At 48.6% G+C, this 20,571-nt stretch overlaps 2 protein-coding genes and 1 long non-coding RNA gene across 11 annotated transcripts; 2 read left to right on the top strand and 1 right to left on the bottom strand.

The window, feature by feature from the left end:
* The first annotated feature begins 691 nt into the window (after positions 1-691).
* Amhr2 (anti-Mullerian hormone receptor type 2) lies at positions 692-11,597 on the top strand. 9 transcript variants are annotated; one of them, XM_087556027.1, is made up of 13 exons: positions 692-820; positions 2,137-2,242; positions 2,509-2,617; positions 2,896-3,078; positions 3,277-3,468; positions 3,725-3,796; positions 3,990-4,108; positions 4,223-4,453; positions 8,724-8,838; positions 8,955-9,127; positions 9,260-9,407; positions 9,553-9,689; positions 10,538-10,982. In XM_087556027.1, the coding sequence occupies exons 3-13, from the start codon at positions 2,569-2,571 to the stop codon at positions 10,790-10,792; spliced, it is 1,674 nt and encodes a 557-aa protein (XP_087412153.1). In that variant the 5' UTR covers positions 692-820; positions 2,137-2,242; positions 2,509-2,568; the 3' UTR covers positions 10,793-10,982.
* Positions 7,419-15,051, bottom strand: LOC148004998 (uncharacterized). The gene is made up of 2 exons (XR_015626063.1): positions 14,724-15,051; positions 7,419-7,933 (listed from the first exon to the last, which is right to left on the bottom strand). It is a non-coding gene; the product is annotated as an uncharacterized LOC148004998 (long non-coding RNA).
* A 194-nt stretch (positions 15,052-15,245) lies between these two features.
* Positions 15,246-18,538, top strand: Prr13 (proline rich 13). Its single transcript, NM_001008379.1, is given in 4 exon segments — positions 15,246-15,310; positions 15,933-15,971; positions 16,311-16,660; positions 18,219-18,538. Coding segments are annotated over 3 exon segments (420 nt in total). The 5' UTR covers positions 15,246-15,310; positions 15,933-15,952; the 3' UTR covers positions 18,270-18,538.
* The last annotated feature ends 2,033 nt before the right edge of the window (positions 18,539-20,571 follow it).

The following is a 20,571-nucleotide window of genomic DNA, read 5'->3' on the forward strand; positions in this document are numbered from 1 at the left end:
GGAGCTACGGTTACACACACAGTTTGTTTGGTTTTTGTTTTTTGTTTTTTTTTCAGAGCTGGGGATTGAACCCAGGGCCTTGCGCATGCTAGGCAAGCGCCCTACCACTGAGCTAAATCCCCAACCCCACAGTTTGGTTTTTGTTTTGATTTGTTGCTTTGTTTTTGTCCGCTTGGGATTCCAACTCAGGTTCTGTCTCTCTAACTGCGGTTGTCGACACACACACACACACCCCTGCCCCCCCAACCCTGAGACAAGGTCTCACTCTAGTTCTGGAACGGACTGGGATTGACTATATAGCCCAAGATGGCCTCCAACTTGCAGCAGTTTCCTGCCTCTTAATTCTAAATACTGAAATTACAGGAATGAGCCACTGGGTTCTGGGTTGTCTCTGTCTTCAAAAGAAATAGTGACCCAAAGCTTTGACTGAGGCGCTCCCCTTGCTCCCACTCTGGAGGAGAGGGTCTCCAGAGACATTCCAAACAAAAGAAGCCATTTGATCTTCAATTACCCACATCCCCACTTATCTGATCTGGGGTCTGGTGAAGGAGGACAGCAGGAACTAAGCACAACATCCCACACCTTTCCAGCACAGCCCTGCAGACTTCCACAAGGCGGCGGAAGCCACCCTGTCTCACAGCTATTGCCTCCTCTCACACGTGCTCCCCAGGAGAAAGGCCCCGCCCACTATGAGCTGGTACGGTCACCTGTGATCTAAGTTAGGTCATCCTGAGAAAGGCAGCCAGAACAGAACGGGGTCAGAAGCGTGAACGGGGAACTAGTCCTCTTTAACCAGCTCTTTGAAGCCAGCTACTCACAGGTGTGGACATGATAACCCATGACTGGTTTCTAACTCTGGGGAAAATGAGTCTGCATGCCTCACTCTACGGCAACACAAGCCACAGACCCTTTGTTCATGTGGACTTGCCCTCTTACACACCCTGTGGCCTTTCTTTATATTTTATAGTACTCCAGTTTAGGACGTTTTGGAAGCGTGATGTAAATATTAGTCACCTGAGGAGGTCCTCTTGCCAGGGACAAATTTCTTCTATGCCTGCTGACCTCTGGTGGTGAGATTTTGAACTGTAGGTTCCCTTCCCAGTTGTTGGCCGGTTGGCAAACATGCTATCTGGTACACACTTCTCAGCAATCCCAATTCAAATGTTGAAATTCTGTAGACAGTGAAAGTGTTTTTGTTTGTTTGTTTTTGTTTTTTTGTTTGTTTTTGTTTTTGAGACATAGTATATGTAGCCCTGGCTGTCCTAGAATTTGCCATTAACCAGGCTGGCCTTGAACTCAGATCCATCTGCCTCTCTAAGTGCTGGGGTTAAAGGCCTGCACCATGCCCACTATGGAAACATTTTTTAAAATATTTATTTATTTATTTATTACGTATACATCATACAGCTTTCTGCCTGCTTGTACGCCTGCAGACCAGAAGATGACACCAGATCTCTTTACAGATAGTTGTGAGCCACCAGGTGGTTGCTGGGAATTGAACTTAGGACCTATGGAAGAGCGGTCAGTGCTCTTAACCATTAAGCCATCTCTCCAGAGAGAGAAACATTTCTTTAGCCTCTGAAGTTTGCATTTGTTTTAAGGCAACATTGTATAATACAGAGAACAGAGTGTGGGATTTGGAGTCATACATACCCAGGATAAAATCTCACTCTGCTTTTTTTTTTTAATATTTATTTATTTATTTAGTGTATATGAGTACACTGTAGCTGTCTTAGACACACATCAGATCTCATTACAGATGGTTGTGAGCCACCATGTGGTTGCTGGGAATTGAACTCAGGACCTCTGGAAGAGCAGTCAGTGCTCTTAACTGTTGAGCCATCTCTCCAGCCCAGGAGCATGTGTTCTTATTTTATTTCATTTGCTTGGGTGTTTGACATCACATGCACGCCTGTGCCCATAAAGGCCAGAAGAGGACATCAAATCTTTTGGAACCATAGTTACAAACAGTTGTGAGCTGCCATGTGGGTAAACCAAACATGATTCTTCCACGAGGGCTCCAAGTGCTTTTGATCACTGTGGCATCTCACCAGGTCTTCTCTGAAAAATTTCACATCCTTTCTGATTTTTGAGTTTGAAAAATGAGATCAACTTTGTGAAGTCTTCTCTGTTCAGGATGCTACAAATATGAGTTCTCAATCCATGGGAACCATCTTGGGCAGAGCTGAGCGCCCAAAATATCTTTCTGAAAAAGACGGAAGGTCCAGCACCTTCTTCCAAGGTCAGTAAGGGATAGAGATTTCAGAATTAATTATCACAGGGTTCTCAGCAGGACAGCCAAGGTCCCTTCCTCCCTGCTCTGCAGAGAAGAGAGGAGGTAGTTGAAGAGAGAGATTGGTTCTCTGCTCCTCCCTTTTTCTCCCTGTTTTCCTCACACCCACCTCTCCCCCACAGCAGCCTTCTCCCCCACAGAGACTGGGATAGGGCAGAGGGGGGCGGAGTTGGGGATTGAGGGCTTGGAAGCCCCACAGTGCCCTGTATTTGTAGGAAGCGTTGACGAGGGTAGCTGTGCTGGTGTGTGCTGTCCTGCTGACATCCTTTAGTAGGATGCTGGGGACACTGGGGCTTTGGACACTGCTTCCTGCAGCTGCACAAGGTAAGTGTCTACAGAGAGGGGCAGGGTCTTTACACCACTCAGTAAGGGAAAGGTGTACTTGAAGCAGCAGCCACCCATTTGAAAGAGGCCAGGGGGCTGGGAGGAAAGGCAGAGCCCAGGTTCCCATGGTGGGGCTTAGAGCTCAGGCCTCTGCTGAGCCAGTGTCCTGTGGCTCTGCTGTACTGACCTGGGATCTAGACATCATGTTTTGTCTATGCTTGACTGCTATTTGTCCTTGCCTTCACTCCCTTCTTGACTCCCTTCACCTTGGGCTTCAGTATCCCCAAACAGGAGGACCTGTGTGTTCTTTGAGGCTCCTGGAGTTCGGGGAAGCACAAAAACACTGGGGGAAGTGGTAGATGCAGGACCAGGCCCCCCGAAGGGTATCCGCTGCCTCTACAGCCATTGCTGCTTTGGGATCTGGAATCTGACCCATGGCCGGGCACAAGTGGAGATGCAAGGTGAATGACAAAACACGTGGTGGGCGAGAGGCATGTCTAGGTTAAGGGAGGCAGCCAAAAGGAAGGGGAGAAGTGGAATGTGTAGAGGGGGGAAAAGGCATGTCAGATGCCTTTGACAGAGCCCGGATTTGTTCTCTGTCCCCAAACCTTATGGAACTCTCTTTCCTTTCCCTCCTTCCCCTAACCCCACCCCTTCAGGATGCCTAGACAGTGATGAACCCGGCTGTGAGTCCCTCCACTGTGACCCCGTCCCCCGAGCGCACCCCAGCCCCAGCTCCACACTCTTCACATGCTCCTGCGGTACCGACTTCTGCAATGCCAACTACAGCCATCTGCCTCCTTCAGGAAACCGAGGGGCTCCCGGCCCCCAGGAGCCTCAGGCTACCCCAGGTAATTGCCTTCCCCAGGTTACTAGAGCCCACTGGGGAGCAGAAGCATAGGTCAGGGTGAGAACCGGGGCCAGTTCTCACCCCACCTCCGCCCAAACTTTCCCTCCTCCTGGCCTTGGAAAGTTGGTTGCCCTGGTGACTGGGAGATAAGGGGGCTTGCGACCAGCATGGGGGTGGATTGGAAAGTAATCTCTTTGAAGAGGGGAGAGGTTCAGTGCTCACCCCCGTGTGCCGTGCCATCTTCCCTTGCTGTCCAGGTGGGCCCATCTGGATGGCGCAGCTGCTGCTGGGAGTGTTCCTTGTGCTGCTGCTGAGTATCATCATCTTGGGTACCGACCTCTCCCACCCCTCCCTTGTGATAGCATGACACTTGCCCAAAGGGCCAAGCCTCCTCTGGGCCCTGCTGAGCCCCCAGGTCTGGGATTTTCTTTTACATTTCCTTGCAAGATGCTCTCTTCCCACATAGCTCCCCTGGCTGTCTCCATCCTGTGCACCCTACCCTAAGACTCTTCTCTACTTCAGCCCTGTTACAACGAAAAGCCTGTAGAGTGCAAGGTGGGTCAGACCCGGAGCCGGAGCCAGGCTCAGGAGGAGACTGCAGTGAGGAACTGCCCGAGTTGGCTGAGCTGCGCTTCTCCCAGGTGCTCCAGGGAAGGAGGGTGGGCTCTTTTGGCACTCCTGGAGGTTCTGCTGGGGAGGAAGGCTGGCCCTGGCGCTAGCTCTGAGGCCCACACTCAATGCAGTGTCTCTACCAGGTAATCCAGGAAGGAGGTCATGCAGTCGTCTGGGCTGGGAGGCTCCAGGGTGAGATGGTAGCCATCAAGGCCTTCCCCCCAAGGGCTGTGGCCCAGTTCCGAGCTGAGCGAGCTGTGTACCAGCTGCTAGGCCTACAGCATAACCACATTGTTCGCTTTATCACTGCTGGCCAGGGAGGTCCTGGCCCCTTGCCCTCTGGGCCTTTGCTGGTACTGGAACTGTACCCTAAGGTGAGCATCAAGAAATCTCTGTAGTCTATATTATGCACTACTCCTATGGGGCGCTACATGACCACTGGGCCTTACTCATGCCTACTCTCCTGCCTTATACTTTCTTTTGAATACACACACACACACACACACACCATTCTTTTTTTTTTTTTTTTTTTGGTTCTTTTTTTTCGGAGCTGGGGACCGAACCCAGGGCCTTGAGCTTCCTGGGTAAGCGCTCTACCACTTGAGCTAAATCCCCAACCCCCACACACACCATTCTTGAGACAGTTTCTCAGTGTAGCCTTGGCTGTCTGTCTTGGAACTTGTGCTGTAGACCAGGCTGTCCTTGAACACACAGAGATCTGCCTGCCTCTGCCTCCCACGCACTGGGATTAAAAGCTTGTGCCACTCCTGCCTGGCTAGAAGAGGGCCATTGTTAAGTACACATCCAGGAATAGCTTTGTAAACTCATTCATATGTTCATTTAACCAATATTTATAAACTATGTGGCAAGCACTTCTAGATGCCGAGAGAAGCCCACATGGCCCCTGGTTTTACAGGCGTCATAGACTAATGGGTCATAGAAAAGGAAGTCGCAAATGTCAAGTATGGTGTGCTGAGAGCTGGGACAGGGCACTGGGAACAGTAAGAAATAATAATGATACAATTCAACCTGAGGGACGGTCGAGATGGCTCAGCTGGTGAAGATGCTTACTTACTGTGCAAGCCTTGGGGACCAAAGTTCAGTTCCCAGAACCCAAGTCAAGGGAGTAGAGAACTCTACAAAGTTGTCCTCTGACCACCACAATGCACTCAGATGTGGCTTTTAAAAAAGTGTATATAGGTGTTTCACCTGCACATATGTCTGTGCACTGTGTGCACACCAGGCACCCATGAAAGTCAGGAGAGGAAATTAGCTCTCCTGGGGCTTTCAGAATAGCTGGGTAATGGGAATTAAACTCCAGTCCCCTGGAAGAGCAGCCAGTGTAAGTACTGAACCATTTCTCCCAGTTTTAATAAAAAGAAAAGATGTATATAACCTGAGGTGAGAGATTAACAAGAAGATGCCAAGCCAAGCTGGATAGTAGGACTTGACTATAAGAATTCCAGCCTATGGGGGTTGGGGATTTAGCTCAGTGGTAGAGCGCTTGCCTAGGAAGCGCAAGGCCCTGGGTTCAGTCCCCAGCTCCGGGAAAAAAAAAAAAAAGAATTCCAGCCTATGGAGAGATGGCTTAGTGGTTAAGAGCACTGACTGTTCTTCCAGAGGTCCCGAGTTCAAATCCCAGCAACCACATGATGGCTCACAACCATCTGTAATGAGATCTGATGCCCTCTTCTGGTGTGTCTGAGGACAGCGGCAGTGTACTCATATATAATAAATATAAATAAATCTTTTAAAAAAAGTGAACTCCAGCCTAGCCTGGGTTACATATGACCCTGACTCAAAGAAATAAATCAGGCCTGAGCGCAGTGGGGCATACCCTGAACCCCAGCATTTGGGAGGCAGAGGCAGGCTTATCTATGTGAGTTCAAAGCCAGCTAAGGTTACAAAGTAAGACCCTATCCAAAACAAAACAAAGCCCCCCAAACAAAAGCAAATAAGGTCGACGGCATAGGCAGAGGTGAGACCACATGGAACCTGGGCCTGCTGAACACTGGGGTGCATTTGAAGTCCTAGGCGAGGCACTTTGAACCCATTCACGTGTTTTACTTTCAGAAGCACACCATCAGGTAGGAATTGTATTCAGAGACAAGAAAAGGAAGCTGGTTTGCTCTGGATATGTGATTTGAGAGTCTGGTTCCTCACTGAACTGCTGCTATCTCCTGTTTATCCAGTGTCAGTGCTGTCTGTTCCTTTGAGTGAGATCACCCTGTGCCTTTGCCCTGATTGTACGTCAGCTCCTAGCAAGCTTGAATGCAGTGGCTCTTTCCCAGACTTTACCAGCCTCTACAACTCCTTCATTGCTGAGGTCTTGAGTTCTGGAAAGTTCCCCCTTTGACCACAGTCCTCCTGGGTCTATTAAAGAATAAGTTTTCGGCCCTGGTATATAGCTTAGTCAATAAAGTGCCTGCTGTGCATGAGGGTCTGAATTCAGCTCTCAGAAATGCATTTAAAAAGCCAGATTTGGGGCAGGAGAGATGGTTCAGCAGTTAGGAGCACTGGCTACTCTCCCAGCACCTATGCCAGCTGTCATAATGGCCTGTAACTCCAGGGGATGCAGCGCCCTCTTCTGGTCTCCATGGGCACCTGCGGACACACACATAAGTCGCAATACCCATACTTTTTTTTTTTAAGTTTTTTTTTAATTTATGGGTTTGAGCCCCTCTCTCTTTTGTGGGTGTGTGCACATGGATGTGGGTGCTCTCAGATTAGAGGCCACAGTCCCTGCAGCTGGAGCTATAGGCAGTGTATTGTTGTGGGTCCTGGGAGCCTCTCTAGCCCCCAAAGTAAAATTAATGTTTGTTTGTTTGTTTGTTTGTTTGAGACAGGGCCTCTCTAGGTAGCCCTGACTATCCTGAAACCAGCCTGAGACCAGGCTGGCCTCAAACTCACAGAGATCCACCTGCCTCTGCCTCCAGAGTGCTGGTATGAAAGGCATGTGCTACCACATCCAGTTAAAACTAAGAGAAATGTTTAAAAAAAAAGAAAGAAAATACTAGAACTCCAGGGGTTGGGGGTTTAGCTCAGTGGTAGAGCGCCTGCCTAGCAAGCACAAGGCCCTGGGTTTGGTCCCCAGCTCCGAAAAAAAAAAAAATACTAGAACTCCAGTTGTGGTGGTGCATATCTCTAATCCCCGCACCCCTCTTCCCCCCTAAAAAAAAAAAAAGAAAAAGAAAAAAAGAAGAAAAATCCAGGCATTGTGGTACACATTTGGGAAGTGGAGATAAATTTTTGGCTAGGCACACGTGCTGTCAATCATGGGTGCTTTATAGCCTGACATTTAGTTCATTTTTTCTTTTTTTTTTTTTCGGAGCTGAGAACCGAATCCAGGGCCTTGCGCTTGCTAGGCAGGCGCTCTACCACTGAGCTAAATCCCCAACACCTAGTTCATCTCTATATTGTGGTATTTATTAAGTTCTCCGCTTCCATCACGCTCCCCTTTTCCTGAGGCACAGTGTTGCCTGGGCACACCCGAGCCATTCTAAAGGCGCTCAGCAGGTTCGTGAATGCGGTTCCCAGTTGCTCCTCTTCCATTGGCTCCACCCATCTAAGTCTGTGCAGCCCTGTTAGCCCAGGCCAGGTGGTTGGAGGGACAGACGCCCTTGACCAGCATTTGACAGTGACTCTCAGACAGACTGCTGACTCTCCTTGGATTACAGCTCCACTTGGGTTATCTGCCCTCAAGAAAGCTTACTCAGCATGCGCGAAAGCTCCACCTCCACTCCAGCGTGTGCTGCTGGCGGAGGCAGTAGGATCACTGCAAAGTTGATGGCGGTCTCCTCTTCTTAGTGACTTCCAAGTCAGCCAGGGTTGCATACATACCAGAGAGATCCTGCCTAAAAGGGGAAAGGGAAGGAGTAAAAGGGCCAGCGAGGTGGTTCATGGGTAAAGGTGCTTCCACCCCAAATGAAGGCCGGAGCCAGCCCCTTAGAGCTTCTACAGTGAAAGGAGAAAACCAACTCTAGCAAGTTGTCTTTTGACCTCCACACGCGCCATGTAGCATGTGGGTACCCACATACCCCCACACACAAATAAAGTGTACTGATTGTTTTTAAATAAAGGAGGGAAAGAAAAAGAAAAGAAAAGAAAAGAAAAGAAAAGCCCTATAAAAATCAGGGTAACCAGACTGCCTTCACCCTGGGGTTCTCACGAGGTCTGTAGGAGGCCCTGTTCTAAGGGCCTGGGTCGCATTAAATTAAGGTACTTTTTAATTTATTTTTTTAAATATTGGGCCTTCAGTGTAGGAGCTTCCTGGTTCAGCTTCTTGAGTGCTGAGATTACATGCATGTGCTACTTTGTCTGGCTAAAATTATAATTTATGTGTGCGTGCGTGCGCGCGCGTGCGCGCGCGGCTTGTTCCTGATTCCCCCTTTCCTCCACTTCCCAAGTGCTGGGGTGGCAGGCACGCAGTATCACGCCCAACCAGTGTTACTATTTTTGCTGTCACTTTGATGCACAGTCTCATGCTTTCACTGTCTGTAGTGTCTTGACCTGGTTCTGTCAGGGTGTCTCTGTCTGCTGGGGAGGTGCCGGCTGGAGTGTGTGGGGTCTGTCAGTAGCTCTCTGTTCCCTGGAATGATCCTTTCCAGCTCTGTGTGCCCTGCTCCTCCCTCTGCTTTTCTCCAGGGCTCCTTATGCCACTACTTGACTCAGTACACGAGCGACTGGGGCAGTTCCTTGAGGATGGCTCTGTCCCTGGCCGAGGGCCTGGCGTTTCTCCACGGGGAGCGTTGGCAGGATGGTGAGTAGCCAGCAACAGGGAGGGAGGAGTCAGTAGCTGCACCAATGAGTCCAGTTCTCCCTCCGCTTAGGGGAGAAGGACTGCACCAAGGAGAACCACGTGACCTGTGTCCACAGGCCAGTACAAACCAGGTATCGCTCACCGAGACCTGAGCAGCCAGAATGTGCTCATTCGGGAAGATAGGTCATGTGCCATCGGAGACCTGGGCCTTGCCTTGGTACTCCCTGGCCTTGCTCAGCCCCCTGCCTTGGCCCCTACTCAACCCCGAGGCCCAGCTGCCATTTTGGAGGTGAGTGCTTTTGATAAGTGTGAGACCTGAGATGACCGCGTAATGATTGCTGTGGCAACAGTGCGGCTTTGCTAGTAGACCGGGTTGAGCTGAGGTTGCCATAGAGGTGACTCGTACTCCATATCTTCCCAGGCTGGCACCCAGAGGTACATGGCTCCGGAGCTCTTGGACAAGACTCTAGACCTGCAGGACTGGGGCACAGCTCTCCAGAGAGCGGATGTTTACTCTCTGGCTCTACTACTGTGGGAGATCCTGAGCCGCTGTTCCGATTTGAGGCCTGGTAAAGTCTCCACCCCAGTGTCCCACCTAACAAAGGCTCGCATACCCTCCTACCTATTCCAGAGGGCTATGGCCTTCCCTAGTTTTACCACTTAGGAGCCCCCTCACCAGGGGAGGCTAACAGTGTATGTCTACACTTTTCCCAGACCACAGACCACCACCTTTTCAATTGGCTTATGAGGCAGAACTGGGCAGCAATCCCAGTGCCTGTGAGCTCTGGGCCCTGGCGGTCGCGGAGAGGAAGCGCCCCAACATCCCTTCCTCTTGGAGCTGCTCTGCCACAGTAAGAAGCCGCAGGCTTGCCAGCTGGGGACAAGGAGCAGGGGCTGAGTATAGATTTCAAAGATGTCTCTGCTACAACCAGACCGTCTCCTCCTATCCTTTTCTTCTACACGTCTCACACAGTTGGCTCCACCCACCGAAGATGCCCACCTTCCTGCGGAGCCTTTTTATTCCTAGCCTCTTACTCCACAGTTAGCTCTGTCGTTCAGTCATCTCCTCCAGGAAATCCTCTCTGACTTTTCTCCCACTCGGAGCTTGGCCCCTTTGGCAGTGTCTCTTCATTAACAGTGTACCCCAAAGTTCAAACCGGCGCCCCATCACTTTGTACTATGCAGCTGTGTTTCTGCTGTAGACCAGTTAAAGCTAGCTCTAGGTATAACAAGGTCAGAAGGGTCGTCTGATCTGAAACTGCAGAGCTCTTCACAAATGGTTTCCTAAGATGTCTCTTCTCCCACTCTCCTGCCTGAAATTTCTACCATACTAGTTAGTGTCTGTTGAGTTGGCCAATGGAAGCCAGGCTTTGTCTGCAGCACACACTGGTTGGCTTGGAGAACGAAGAGTAACTTTCCATTAGCACATACGTTGTTGTTAGCCTGTATTATCCTTAGAGGAAAAGGTAGACCCTTTGGAAGGTATCCGAGGAGTCTGTCACAGGGAACAAACTCAAGGGACTGGACTTTATGGGATGGGGCTCAGAGGTGCTCCACACGTGGGGTGGGGAGTCAAGAGTGGTGGGACATGCTCTTAGCAAGGACTCCATGTAGAATGGGGTGAGCGCGGGGGAGAAGCAAAGACTGGAGATGTCTACTCTGGGGTCGGTGAGGCCCACCATCTACTCTTTTCCTCCAGGACCCTAGGGGGCTGAGGGAGCTCCTGGAAGATTGCTGGGACGCAGACCCAGAAGCAAGGCTGACAGCTGAGTGTGTGCAGCAGCGCCTGGCAGCCCTGGCTTATCCTCAGGTGGCTTCCTCCTTCCCAGAGAGCTGTCCACAGGGCTGCCCAGAGAACTGCCCTGCAGCGCCTGCCTCTGCGGCTTTCCCCTGCAGGCCTCAGCAGAGTTCTTGTCTCCTCAGTGTTCAGCAAGGCTCTGGCTCTAAGTCCTGAGCCTGTAAGTGCCACTGTTCAGGTGTATGTAAATGAGCAGCTCATATGAACTCTGTACAGGCTGACATGCGTGTGGCCGACATGCATGTGTCGGGTGTCAGCCTCATGCCTGTTGATGTCATTCTGTGTGGGTTTCTAACCCATCGGGTAGCTATGCTCAGGAAAGAGAATAAAGCAAGATTCCCACTCATTCTTGCTTTCCACCAATGCGTATTTACTTCAAGATCCATTTATTTTATTCGTAGTACGTGTGCTTGTGAGCTCCTGTGTGCCACATACGTGCCGGAGGTGGTGGAAGCCAGAAGAGGACCAAGCCCCCGGAACTGGAGTCACAGACGGTTGTAAGCCACCATGTGGGTGCTGGAAACAGATCCTTTGCAAGAGCAGTGATTGCTCTTAGAGGCTCCTAAGCCATCTCTTTAGCCCTTTATTCTTTTTTTTTTTCGGAGCTGGGGACCGAACCCAGGGCCTTGCACTTCCTAGGCAAGCGCTCTACCACTGAGCTAAATCCCCAACCCCAGCCCTTTATTCTTGAGGCAGGGTCTTGCCCTATAGCCTTGGCTGACCTACATCTACTACTCAGTATGTAGCCCAGGCTAGTCTCAGACTTGCAACAATCCTCATGCCTTGGCATATGGGGTACATGCTTGGGACACCAGCATTTACTCATGTATGTATGTATTTACTTATTTGACAAGGTCTCACTATGTAGCCCTGGCTGGCCTGGAACTCACAAAAATCTACCTGCCTCTCTCTCTCAAGTGCTAAGATTAAAGGTGTGTGCCCACTGTGGCAGCTACTAACATTTATTTTGGAAGATTTTATTTGTATAATTTTAACTCTGTGTGTGTGTGTGTGTGTGTGTGTGTGTGTGTGTGTGTGTGTGTGTAGGTTGATGTCTATATACAGGTGAGGGCTGGCACAAGTTAGCTCAAGGCCATGATTGGACAGTAAAAAAATAAGGCGGGGACAAAGCTTTTATAAGGCAAGAGAGAAGGAGAAGGAAGGAGAATCAAGATGGAGATGGAGGGGTTGGGGATTTAGCTCAGTGGTAGAGCCCTTGCCTAGCAAGCGCAAGGCCCTGGGTTCGGTCCCCAGCTCCGAAAAAAAAAATGGAATTTCATCTTACCCTAATGTATTAGCTTCTATCTATAAATATATAACATTATAGATACAGGTGAGGAGGATTTATTAGAGTGACTTAGAGGCTGCAGTCCAGCTAATCTAACAATGGCTGCCTGTAAGCAGAAAGCCCAACAATCCAGCTCGGTCCATGTGGTTGAGTTTCTCAGCTCATCAGTGTATGCTGGAGTCCCAAAGCATTAGGCTCTAACGCCAGTAAAGGAATGTCCAGAGAATCAGGCAAGGAGCAAAAGTGTCCTTCCACGTCCTTATCTAGAAGGTATGGCCCAGATTAAAGGTGTGTCTTTCCACTTCAAAATCTAGATTAGTGCATCTGCCTACTTCAGATTAAACAAAAAACCTTCAAGGAAAAAAAAAAAAAAAGGAAAAGAAGGACTAGAGAGATGGCTCAGTGGTTAAGGGCACTGGCTGCTCTTCCAGAGGTCCTGAGTTGAATTCCCAGCAACCACATGGTGGCTCGCAACCATCTGTAATGGGATCTGATGCCCTCTTCTGGTGTGTCTGAAGACAGTGACAATGTACTCATACGTGAATATAAATCTTAAAAAAGAAGTAAAAGAAAAAAAGAAAAAAGAAAAACCCTCACAGGTGTGTCCCCATGTTTGGATTTTAGTTAATTCTAGACATAGTTGACAACCAAGAATGGTCGTCACACATAATAAAAATTGTTTTAAATGTTTATAAAAGTTTGAGGTCATCTTGGCAACACAGTAAACTTGAGGCCATCCTAGGCTAAGTGTGAAATACCGTCTCAAAAATAAAGTGTAGAGAGGGGGTAAGGTGAGAGAGGAACAGAGACAACTATGTATGGCTTGTTGCAATGTGCTTGATTTATTCATCTTTTTTTCTCTTCACAGACAGGGTCTCATAATCCAGGGTGGCTTCAAACTCCCTGTGTAGTCAAGGATGACTTTGAACTCGTGATCCTACCTACAAAGTGCTGGGATTACAGGCTTGGCTCCTATATGTAGCTTTTTTCCCTTTCTTTTCTTTTTCATGATAGATAGGTAAATCCCTTTATTTTCACGATTCCTTCCCTAAAATAAACACTACCTTGTTAGGAAACAAGTTCTTACTGTGTAGTCCAGATTTCTGTGTATTCTGGTAGTCCAGGTTGGCCCCAACTTGAAATCCTCCTGTCTCTCAGGTGTGTGAGCATTAGAGGACAGTTTTCAGGGAACTGTTCTCTCCTATCTTGTGGGTCCTGGGATTTCACTGAGGTTGTCTGTGGCAGTCTGCTGGGCTGCCACCATCCTCTTCCTTTTGTGGTTTGTGGGGGTGTTTTGTTTTGTTTTGTTTTGTTTTTGAGACAGGGTTTCTCTGTGTAGATCTGGCTATCCTGGAACTTGCTCTGTAGACCAGGCTGACCTCAAACTCACAGAGCTCTGCCTGTACCACTACCATCTAGCTACCTGCTGGGCCATCTTGCTTTCAGGAGAAACTTTACACTCTAGTTCTGCTCAGCTGGCTTGTGTTTTCCATGACAGTCCTTCTGCCCCCTATCCACAGGAGGGAACTAAAAGATTGCAGAAGTTCAGAATGTGTGTGAGGTGGCACAGCTTTTAAGTAACAGATGAAAGGGTTTTTACCATTAGATGTTGATGGGGGCTAGAGTGATGGCTTAGCAGTTAAGAGCAACCATTGCATTTCCAGAAGACCTAGATTTACTTTCCAGTACCCACAAGACAGCTCGTAACTATTTATAATTCCAGTCTCAGGGGAATCTGGTGCCCTCTTCTGACTCCTGAGGGTGCTGCATGCGCATGGTGCACAGGACATACACGTAGCCAAAACCCCCATAACACATAAGATAAAATATTTTAAAAGATATTTATGGGTTGGGCATATAGCTACATTGCAGACTCTTGGCTTCGCATGTTTTGAACTCCACCTGTTAGAACTAGATGTGCTGAAGCACGAGTTTGTAATCTTTACCTTAAAAAAAAAAAAACTCTTTTGAGAGTTGTGGCTTGCTCTTGTTATTCTCTCACGGGAGAGAGGCAGATAAGGGATGACTGCCTTCCCTCCAAGGTCAACCTGAGTCATACAGGAAGACTCTGTCTCAAAACAACAAAACCAAAAGTGAAGTTATTCACCCGGAACAATGGCATGAGACTATAACCACGGCATCTGTTGGACACATTGAGACCCCCTCTCTTACCTATCTTTCTACAAAAGAGAACCACGGGGCTGGAGAGATGGCTCAGTGGTTAAGAGCACTGACTGCTCTTCCAGAGGTCCTGAGTTCAGATCCCAGCAACCACATGGTGGCTCACAACCATCTGTAATGAGAACTGATGCCCTCTTCTGGTGTGTCTGAAAACAGCTACAGTGTACTCATATATAATAAATAAATAAATCTTTAAAAAAAAAAAAAAAAGAGAACCACGGGCTGTGGTTATAGAAGCTGGCAGCATTGAGACCTGGGGCTAGGACTTAGCAGCACTTCCTCCTTTTGTTCTCTGAGGTCTTGTTTTTTTGTTGTTTTTGTTTTTGGAAACAGAGGGTTCCTCTGTGTGGCTCTGGCTGTCCTGGAACTCACTATGTCGACCAGGTTGTCCTCAAACCCAGAGATTCACCTGCCTCAGCTCCTGAGTGCAGGGGTTAAAGACATATGCCACCAGCACAGGGCTCTCTGAGGTCTTATATCGGGTTGGCTGGCCTCAAATTCCCTAAGAAGCTAACATTGCCCTTGAATTCTGATTCTCCTCCTCCACTTCCCAAGTGCTAGGTTACAGACAAGGCTACCTTAAAACAAACAAACAAAACACCTAATGTACTCACTGACCTGTAACCGCAACGCAATGATAGGGACTGGAGAGATGTCTCAACAGTTAAAAAGCGTTTGCTTCTCATGCGAAGTGTTTGAGTTCAGTCCCCAGCATCCACATGGCTGCTCATCAGCAACTCTGACTCCAGGGGCTTTGAAGACCTCCGCTGTCATTCAGCAGGCACTTGGTGCACATACATTGGGGCAAATCACTCATACTCATTTAAAAAAAATCTTAAAATTTAAACGAACAAAAGAAACTGAGAGTTTATCTCGTTGGCTCGGGGTCTCTGCTTGGAGCTAGCCCTGCCCCGCTCCCGCCCTAAGGAGCACTTCCGCTGTGTCTGTTATTTCACCAGTTATGTATTTCACAACGCAAGGCTTTTTTTTCCAAAAGGCTCCGCCCTGCTTCTAGCGCAAACGTTTCCTCCTTGTTTGGACCACAGCGATTGACAAGTCAGTTCTCCAATCATCATGCCGAGTGACCACATAATTATCTAGGTCACCGGGGCGGTGCGGAAGCATAGAATGAATAGGGGTGACCAGGAAGTGTGTGATCCCAGACTGGGAAGGAGGACGGGAAGAGGACCAGCGATCTTGGGAAGGTGACAGGGCATCTGGCCTCCCAAATTCCCTTCTTTCCTCTTAGCTGGGCCAGGGATCCATTTATACCTGAGAACTAGGAACTCCCTTTGCCCTTTCTTTGGGGTGTGTGTGTTTTGTCCTTATCTTAGCGTTTTGGGTTCCTTTTTTTTTTTTCTCCACTGGGGCGAGCAGGGAGTTTAGGGTTTAGGTCCTATCTCTCACACTACGGATGCTTAAGGCCTCCGGTCCCTTTCTAGGGAGAGGGAAATGAGACGCCTACATCCAGGTGAGATAGTGAAAGTGGGAGGGGCCCCAGGAAGAGAGTTTCTGTGGTTTAGACCCTGCGCTAATGTAGGCTAGGAGGGCGCTGGAGAGAGGAAGGAAACTTTTTTTCTGTTTTGTTTTGGTTTTCAACACAGGGTAGCTCTGGCTGTCCTGTAACTCTCTTTAGACCAGGCTGGTCTCTAACTCAGAGATCCACTTGCCTCTGCCTCCAGAGTGCTGCCCATTTTAAAGTGGAGGTTGCGGTAGTTTTATCAGTGAGAGCCTTCGTAAGGCGGAGGCTGTAGGGTGGGGCTCGGGCTCTAGAAAATCCGCTTCCCTTCCTGGGAGCTTCAGATTTTTGTCTGTTTTACTTCGTAGGATTGAACTAACTTGTGGACATGTGGAATCCTAGTGCTGGTAAGTACCTGGGGGGCTCTCCTCTGACCCCGCCCCAGCCCATTTTGCAACGAAACGGGATTTTTCTGTATCCTGCAACCCCCAGCAAAAACAAAGTCACGGGACCACTGCTAGCTACCGAGTTCTGCCTTTCCGTAGGGCTTAAGAATGGTGGTGACTGGGTTGGGGATTTAGCTCAGTGGTAGAGCGCTTGCCTAGGAAGCGCAAGGCCCTGGGTTCGGTCCCCAGCTCCGAAAAAAAAGAACAACAACAACAAAAAAAAAGAATGGTGGTGACTTGTGTTACTCGTTGATAGAGGTTTGCACCGTTCTAATCTTTATTCTCCAATTCTTCCTCTAGGGCCAAATCCATATCCACCCCAAGTTGTGTGTCCAGGAGGTTCCAATCCTGCCTGCCCACCATCCCAAAATCCTGCCTTTCCTCCTGGCCCCTGTCCTCCCGGAATTCCTCAGGGAAACCCAGCTTTCCCTCCGTGTCGACCTCCTTATCCTGTACCGCAACCAGGGTGTCCAGGATACCAACCCTCAGGTCCCTACCCTCCCCCGTACCCACCAGCTGCTCCTGGCATGTGCCCCGTGAATCCTCCGGCTCCTGGCATGGTAGGCCCAGGAATAGTGATAGACAAGAAGACTAGGAAGAAAATGAAGAAAGCTCACAAGAAATCACACAAGCATCATAAGCACGGGAAGGTCAGTGTCCTCTGGAGCCTGGCTGGGGAAGGAGCTCCCTTCAGAGGGACCGGGGTGATCAGGAGTTGGGGATGGGCATTCTCGGTTTGTGGGGCGTGGGAGGAGGACGGCAATCCTGTCCTTTTGGCAGGTGGTTTTCCTTTACGTAAAGAGATCCTCCTTTAAGGAGTTTAGTAATATTGAGGCATTCGACCACTCCCATCTGCAAAGGAAAAGTGAAGTGGGGGCGGATATCAGAGCCAAAAGCCCTCTCCCTTCTCTCCCTCTATCCCTGTAACTCCCCGCCTTGACCCACCCTAGGTGTATCTTTTGGTAAGTTGGACACACCCATTAAGGTTGTCTAAATGTCAAAAGAGTTCTTTGACAAAGTGCAATGACGCATAATAGTTTGCGGGGTGGCGGTCTGACCCTAGTTCCTGGATTTCCTTTATCTCCTTCGGCGTTCTCAGGTGCTGAGTTAATTCCCTGGGTGGGTCTTCTGTGACTCAGCAGCCTTCTGCAAAGCCTGGGGTGAAAGGGCATTTTCCTTCACAAGACCTGTATCCCTTCCTTCCACAGGGACGCTAATTATTGTTAGTGAGGGAAGGAGTTTCCCTGAGGACTTGGGAAAAGCATCAGTCTAATCTTGAAGCTTTAGTTAGATTTTTATGCCAAATGTTTGCTTGTGGGTCTGGACTCTAGTTCCTGATTCTGGGTCTTAGGTAGAGATGTGGGGAGTGGGGAAGGAAAGGAGACACTGAATGAGGGAGAGAACCCTGAGAGCCTAAACTTTTTTTTTCTAAGATTTATTTATTTATTTCATGTATGTGAGTACACTGTGGCTATCTTCAGACACACCAGAAGAGGGCATCGGATCTGCATTACTGATGGTTGTGAGCCACCATGTGGCTGCTGGGATTTGAACTCAGGACCTCTGGAAGAGAGTAGTCAGTGCTCTTAACCGCTGAGCCGTCTCTCCAGCCCCAACACGAAACTCTTAAGGGCTAGGATTCTGGTAGCAGGTGTTTTTTTTACAGTAGCTGACGGAGGTATGTCTGTGTGGGGTTTCTCCAGCCATCTGTCTGTCTCTGCCATCTTCCCCACTTTTTCCCCTAGTGGGACTTGGAGGAAGTACAGCATCACACACACACACACACACACACACACACACACACACACACACACACACACACACGGTGGCTGGCTGTTCCTACCCTCTCTGAGGTGCAGAGAGTCTCGTTTGTCATTCTTTAAGCTAATGAGTAGGGACTTACAAAGTTGCAGCTGCTTCCCGCATCCATGCTGTGTTTGTTCTTCATTCCTGGCCCTGGCTAGGTGTGGAAAGTATAAACTTGGTCAGAAGGCAATGTGTTCAGTTCTGTGCAATGACTGAGGACAATTTAATCCATTCTTGTATGTTCACTGCTGAAGGAAACCCTTGATTTTGTTGGTTATGGGACAGGACGGTATGAGACTCCTGACTACTGGATACTTGGGTGGATGGGTGGGGCACCAAAGAATGGACCTTGGAGTGACCAGAGGCCATCTGGATCTGATGATGTGTCCTTTCCCCTTGCAGCACTCCTCCTCCTCTTCCTCCTCCTCCTCCTCCAGCAGTGACTCTGACTGAACACAGGGCCTGGAGCCTCCTCCCCTCAAGCCTCACCAGCTCCAGTCTCCCACCAAGCTTCACCTGTCATCTTGTACTGAGGGGAAATTAGCGCCCCGCCCCACTCCTTCCTGTGCCTTCTCCCCGCTGTTGGGGAAGATGACTGCCGAGGGGTAGCAAAAGCTACCTTCTCCCTGCTTGATATTACCGTAGCTTATGAGGTGGGGGGGGCACTGTCTTTTAAGATATGCACCATGTGATTTTTCTTTTGTAACTTGGGTTTGTGACAATTTGTGATGAGAAACCTGTACTTTTGTAATGGCGACACACGAGAGCGATTTGGTAGCAACCGTATTCCCGGCCTTACTGATCACAGTAACTGTTGAGCCACTGGGAAGTGCAGTCCCTTTCTTTACTTGATGAGCTCTTTTGGAACCCAATTTCTTCCTCAGTTCAGTATGTTGTCTCAGATGGCTCTGAGGACCAAATAAACGCTACTCTCCCAGCTTCTGCTCACCATTACCTTAACTGGGCTCAACACCATGGCCTAGTTTCGTTGCTCTTGGTCATACACCTTAAAGTATGTCACTTTTTTTATTCCTCTGAGAGTCTCACATCACCTAGACTTCAATATGTGTGTGAGTGTGTGTGTGTGTGTGTGTGTGTGTGTGTGTGTGTGACTTTGATACAGTGACTCTGATATACAGATCCTCATGTCTCCACTTTTGAAGAGCTAGGATCACAAGCTTCAGCCACCACACGCTGTTTATGGGCTTGAACTCAGACCTGTGCCTGCTAGTCAGGGACTTTACCAATGGAGCTACATGCCCAGCCTGAAGGGCCGTCATGTTTAGTAAGGAGTCAGTGTATCAGCGAGGAGGACATCAGGCTATTCTAAGAGGGGAGGAGCCTTCAGAATGGACTCAGGTTTTTACAGACTGAATCCACACTGCTCTCCCAGATATAGATAGTTTCATTTGCTACAGGGGTTTTTCTTCAAGACGGGGTCTTGGTATGCAGCCTTGGTTAGCCTGAACTCAATAGGTAGATGAGGGTAGCTTCCAACTCACAGATATATCTACCTGTTTCTGCTTCCCAAAGCTGGGATTAAAGGAATAGACCCACCATGCCCAGCCTGCTACAGAGGTTTTCAATCCTTGGCTGCTCCTCAACTTTAAGGGAGCAATTTAGGGTCCTGCCCTTGATCTAATGAATAAGATAGGTAGATAGACAGACAGATAGCTAGATAGATAGATTAATAGATAGATAGATTAATAGATGAATTAGGTACATATATACATGTATGTATGTCCAAGTGTTTGGTCTAGTATGTATGTGCTTTTAGTCTTGCAGTTCCTGTAAACGCCAGAAGAGGGCAGAGGATCTCCTGGTACTGGGGTTACAGACCATTATGAGTCTCTGGAAATTGAACCCTAGGCCCTTTGGAAGAGCAGCGTGTGCTCTTTTTTTTTTTTTTTTTTTTTCGGAGCTGGGGACCGAACCCAGGGCCTTGCGCTTGCTAGGCAAGCGCTCTACCACTGAGCTAAATCCCCAACCCTGCAGCTTGTGCTCTTAAACACAGAAACATCTCTCCATCACCACCCTCCTAATTTTAGAGTCTTGCTGTGTAGCCCAAGCTGACCTCGAATGTAAAGTCTTCCCTCGGCTTCCCAGGAGCTGCCATGATAAACCCAAGCCACAGTGCCCAGAACTGAGGAGGCTCAGTTAGCAGCATGCTTGTCTTGTCTGTAACCATGTCTTGGATTTAATTTTCAACAACAACAAAACAACAACAACAAACTAGTTTGATGGTTCTGGGTAGTCCAGACCCCAAGCTCACTATGTAGCCAAGATGAGCAACTCTCTGATCTCTCTGTGTTTCCTCAGGTCTGGAATTACTGATGTGTACTTGTATGTCTTACTTTATAGAGTGCTGGGGCTTGAATCTGGGCGCTTGTGCATGTAGGTAGATAGGTGGGCATTCTCACAAACTCCAGGTTGGTTTTTTTTTTTTTCTTTTAAGCTTTAGAAAATATTTTTTTCTTTCTTTCTTTTTTTTTTTTTTTTTTTGGAGCTGGGGACCGAACCCAGGGCCTTGCACTTGCTAGGCAAGTGCTCTACCGCTGAGCTAAATCCCCAACCCCGAAAATATTTTATTAGAGTATTAGTCAGGGTTCTCGAAAGGAACAGAATTTATGAAATGTGTGTGTGTGTGTGTGTGTGGTGTATCTACATGTAAATAGAAATACATATGTATAATATATATGTATTATATATAAGTATATAATATATAAGTATATATGGGGGCTGGAGAGGTAGCTCA

Source organism: Rattus norvegicus, chromosome 7 (assembly GCF_021556685.1).
Source record: "Rattus norvegicus strain SHRSP/BbbUtx chromosome 7, alternate assembly SHRSP_T2T, whole genome shotgun sequence".
Lineage (NCBI taxonomy): Eukaryota > Metazoa > Chordata > Mammalia > Rodentia > Muridae > Rattus > Rattus norvegicus.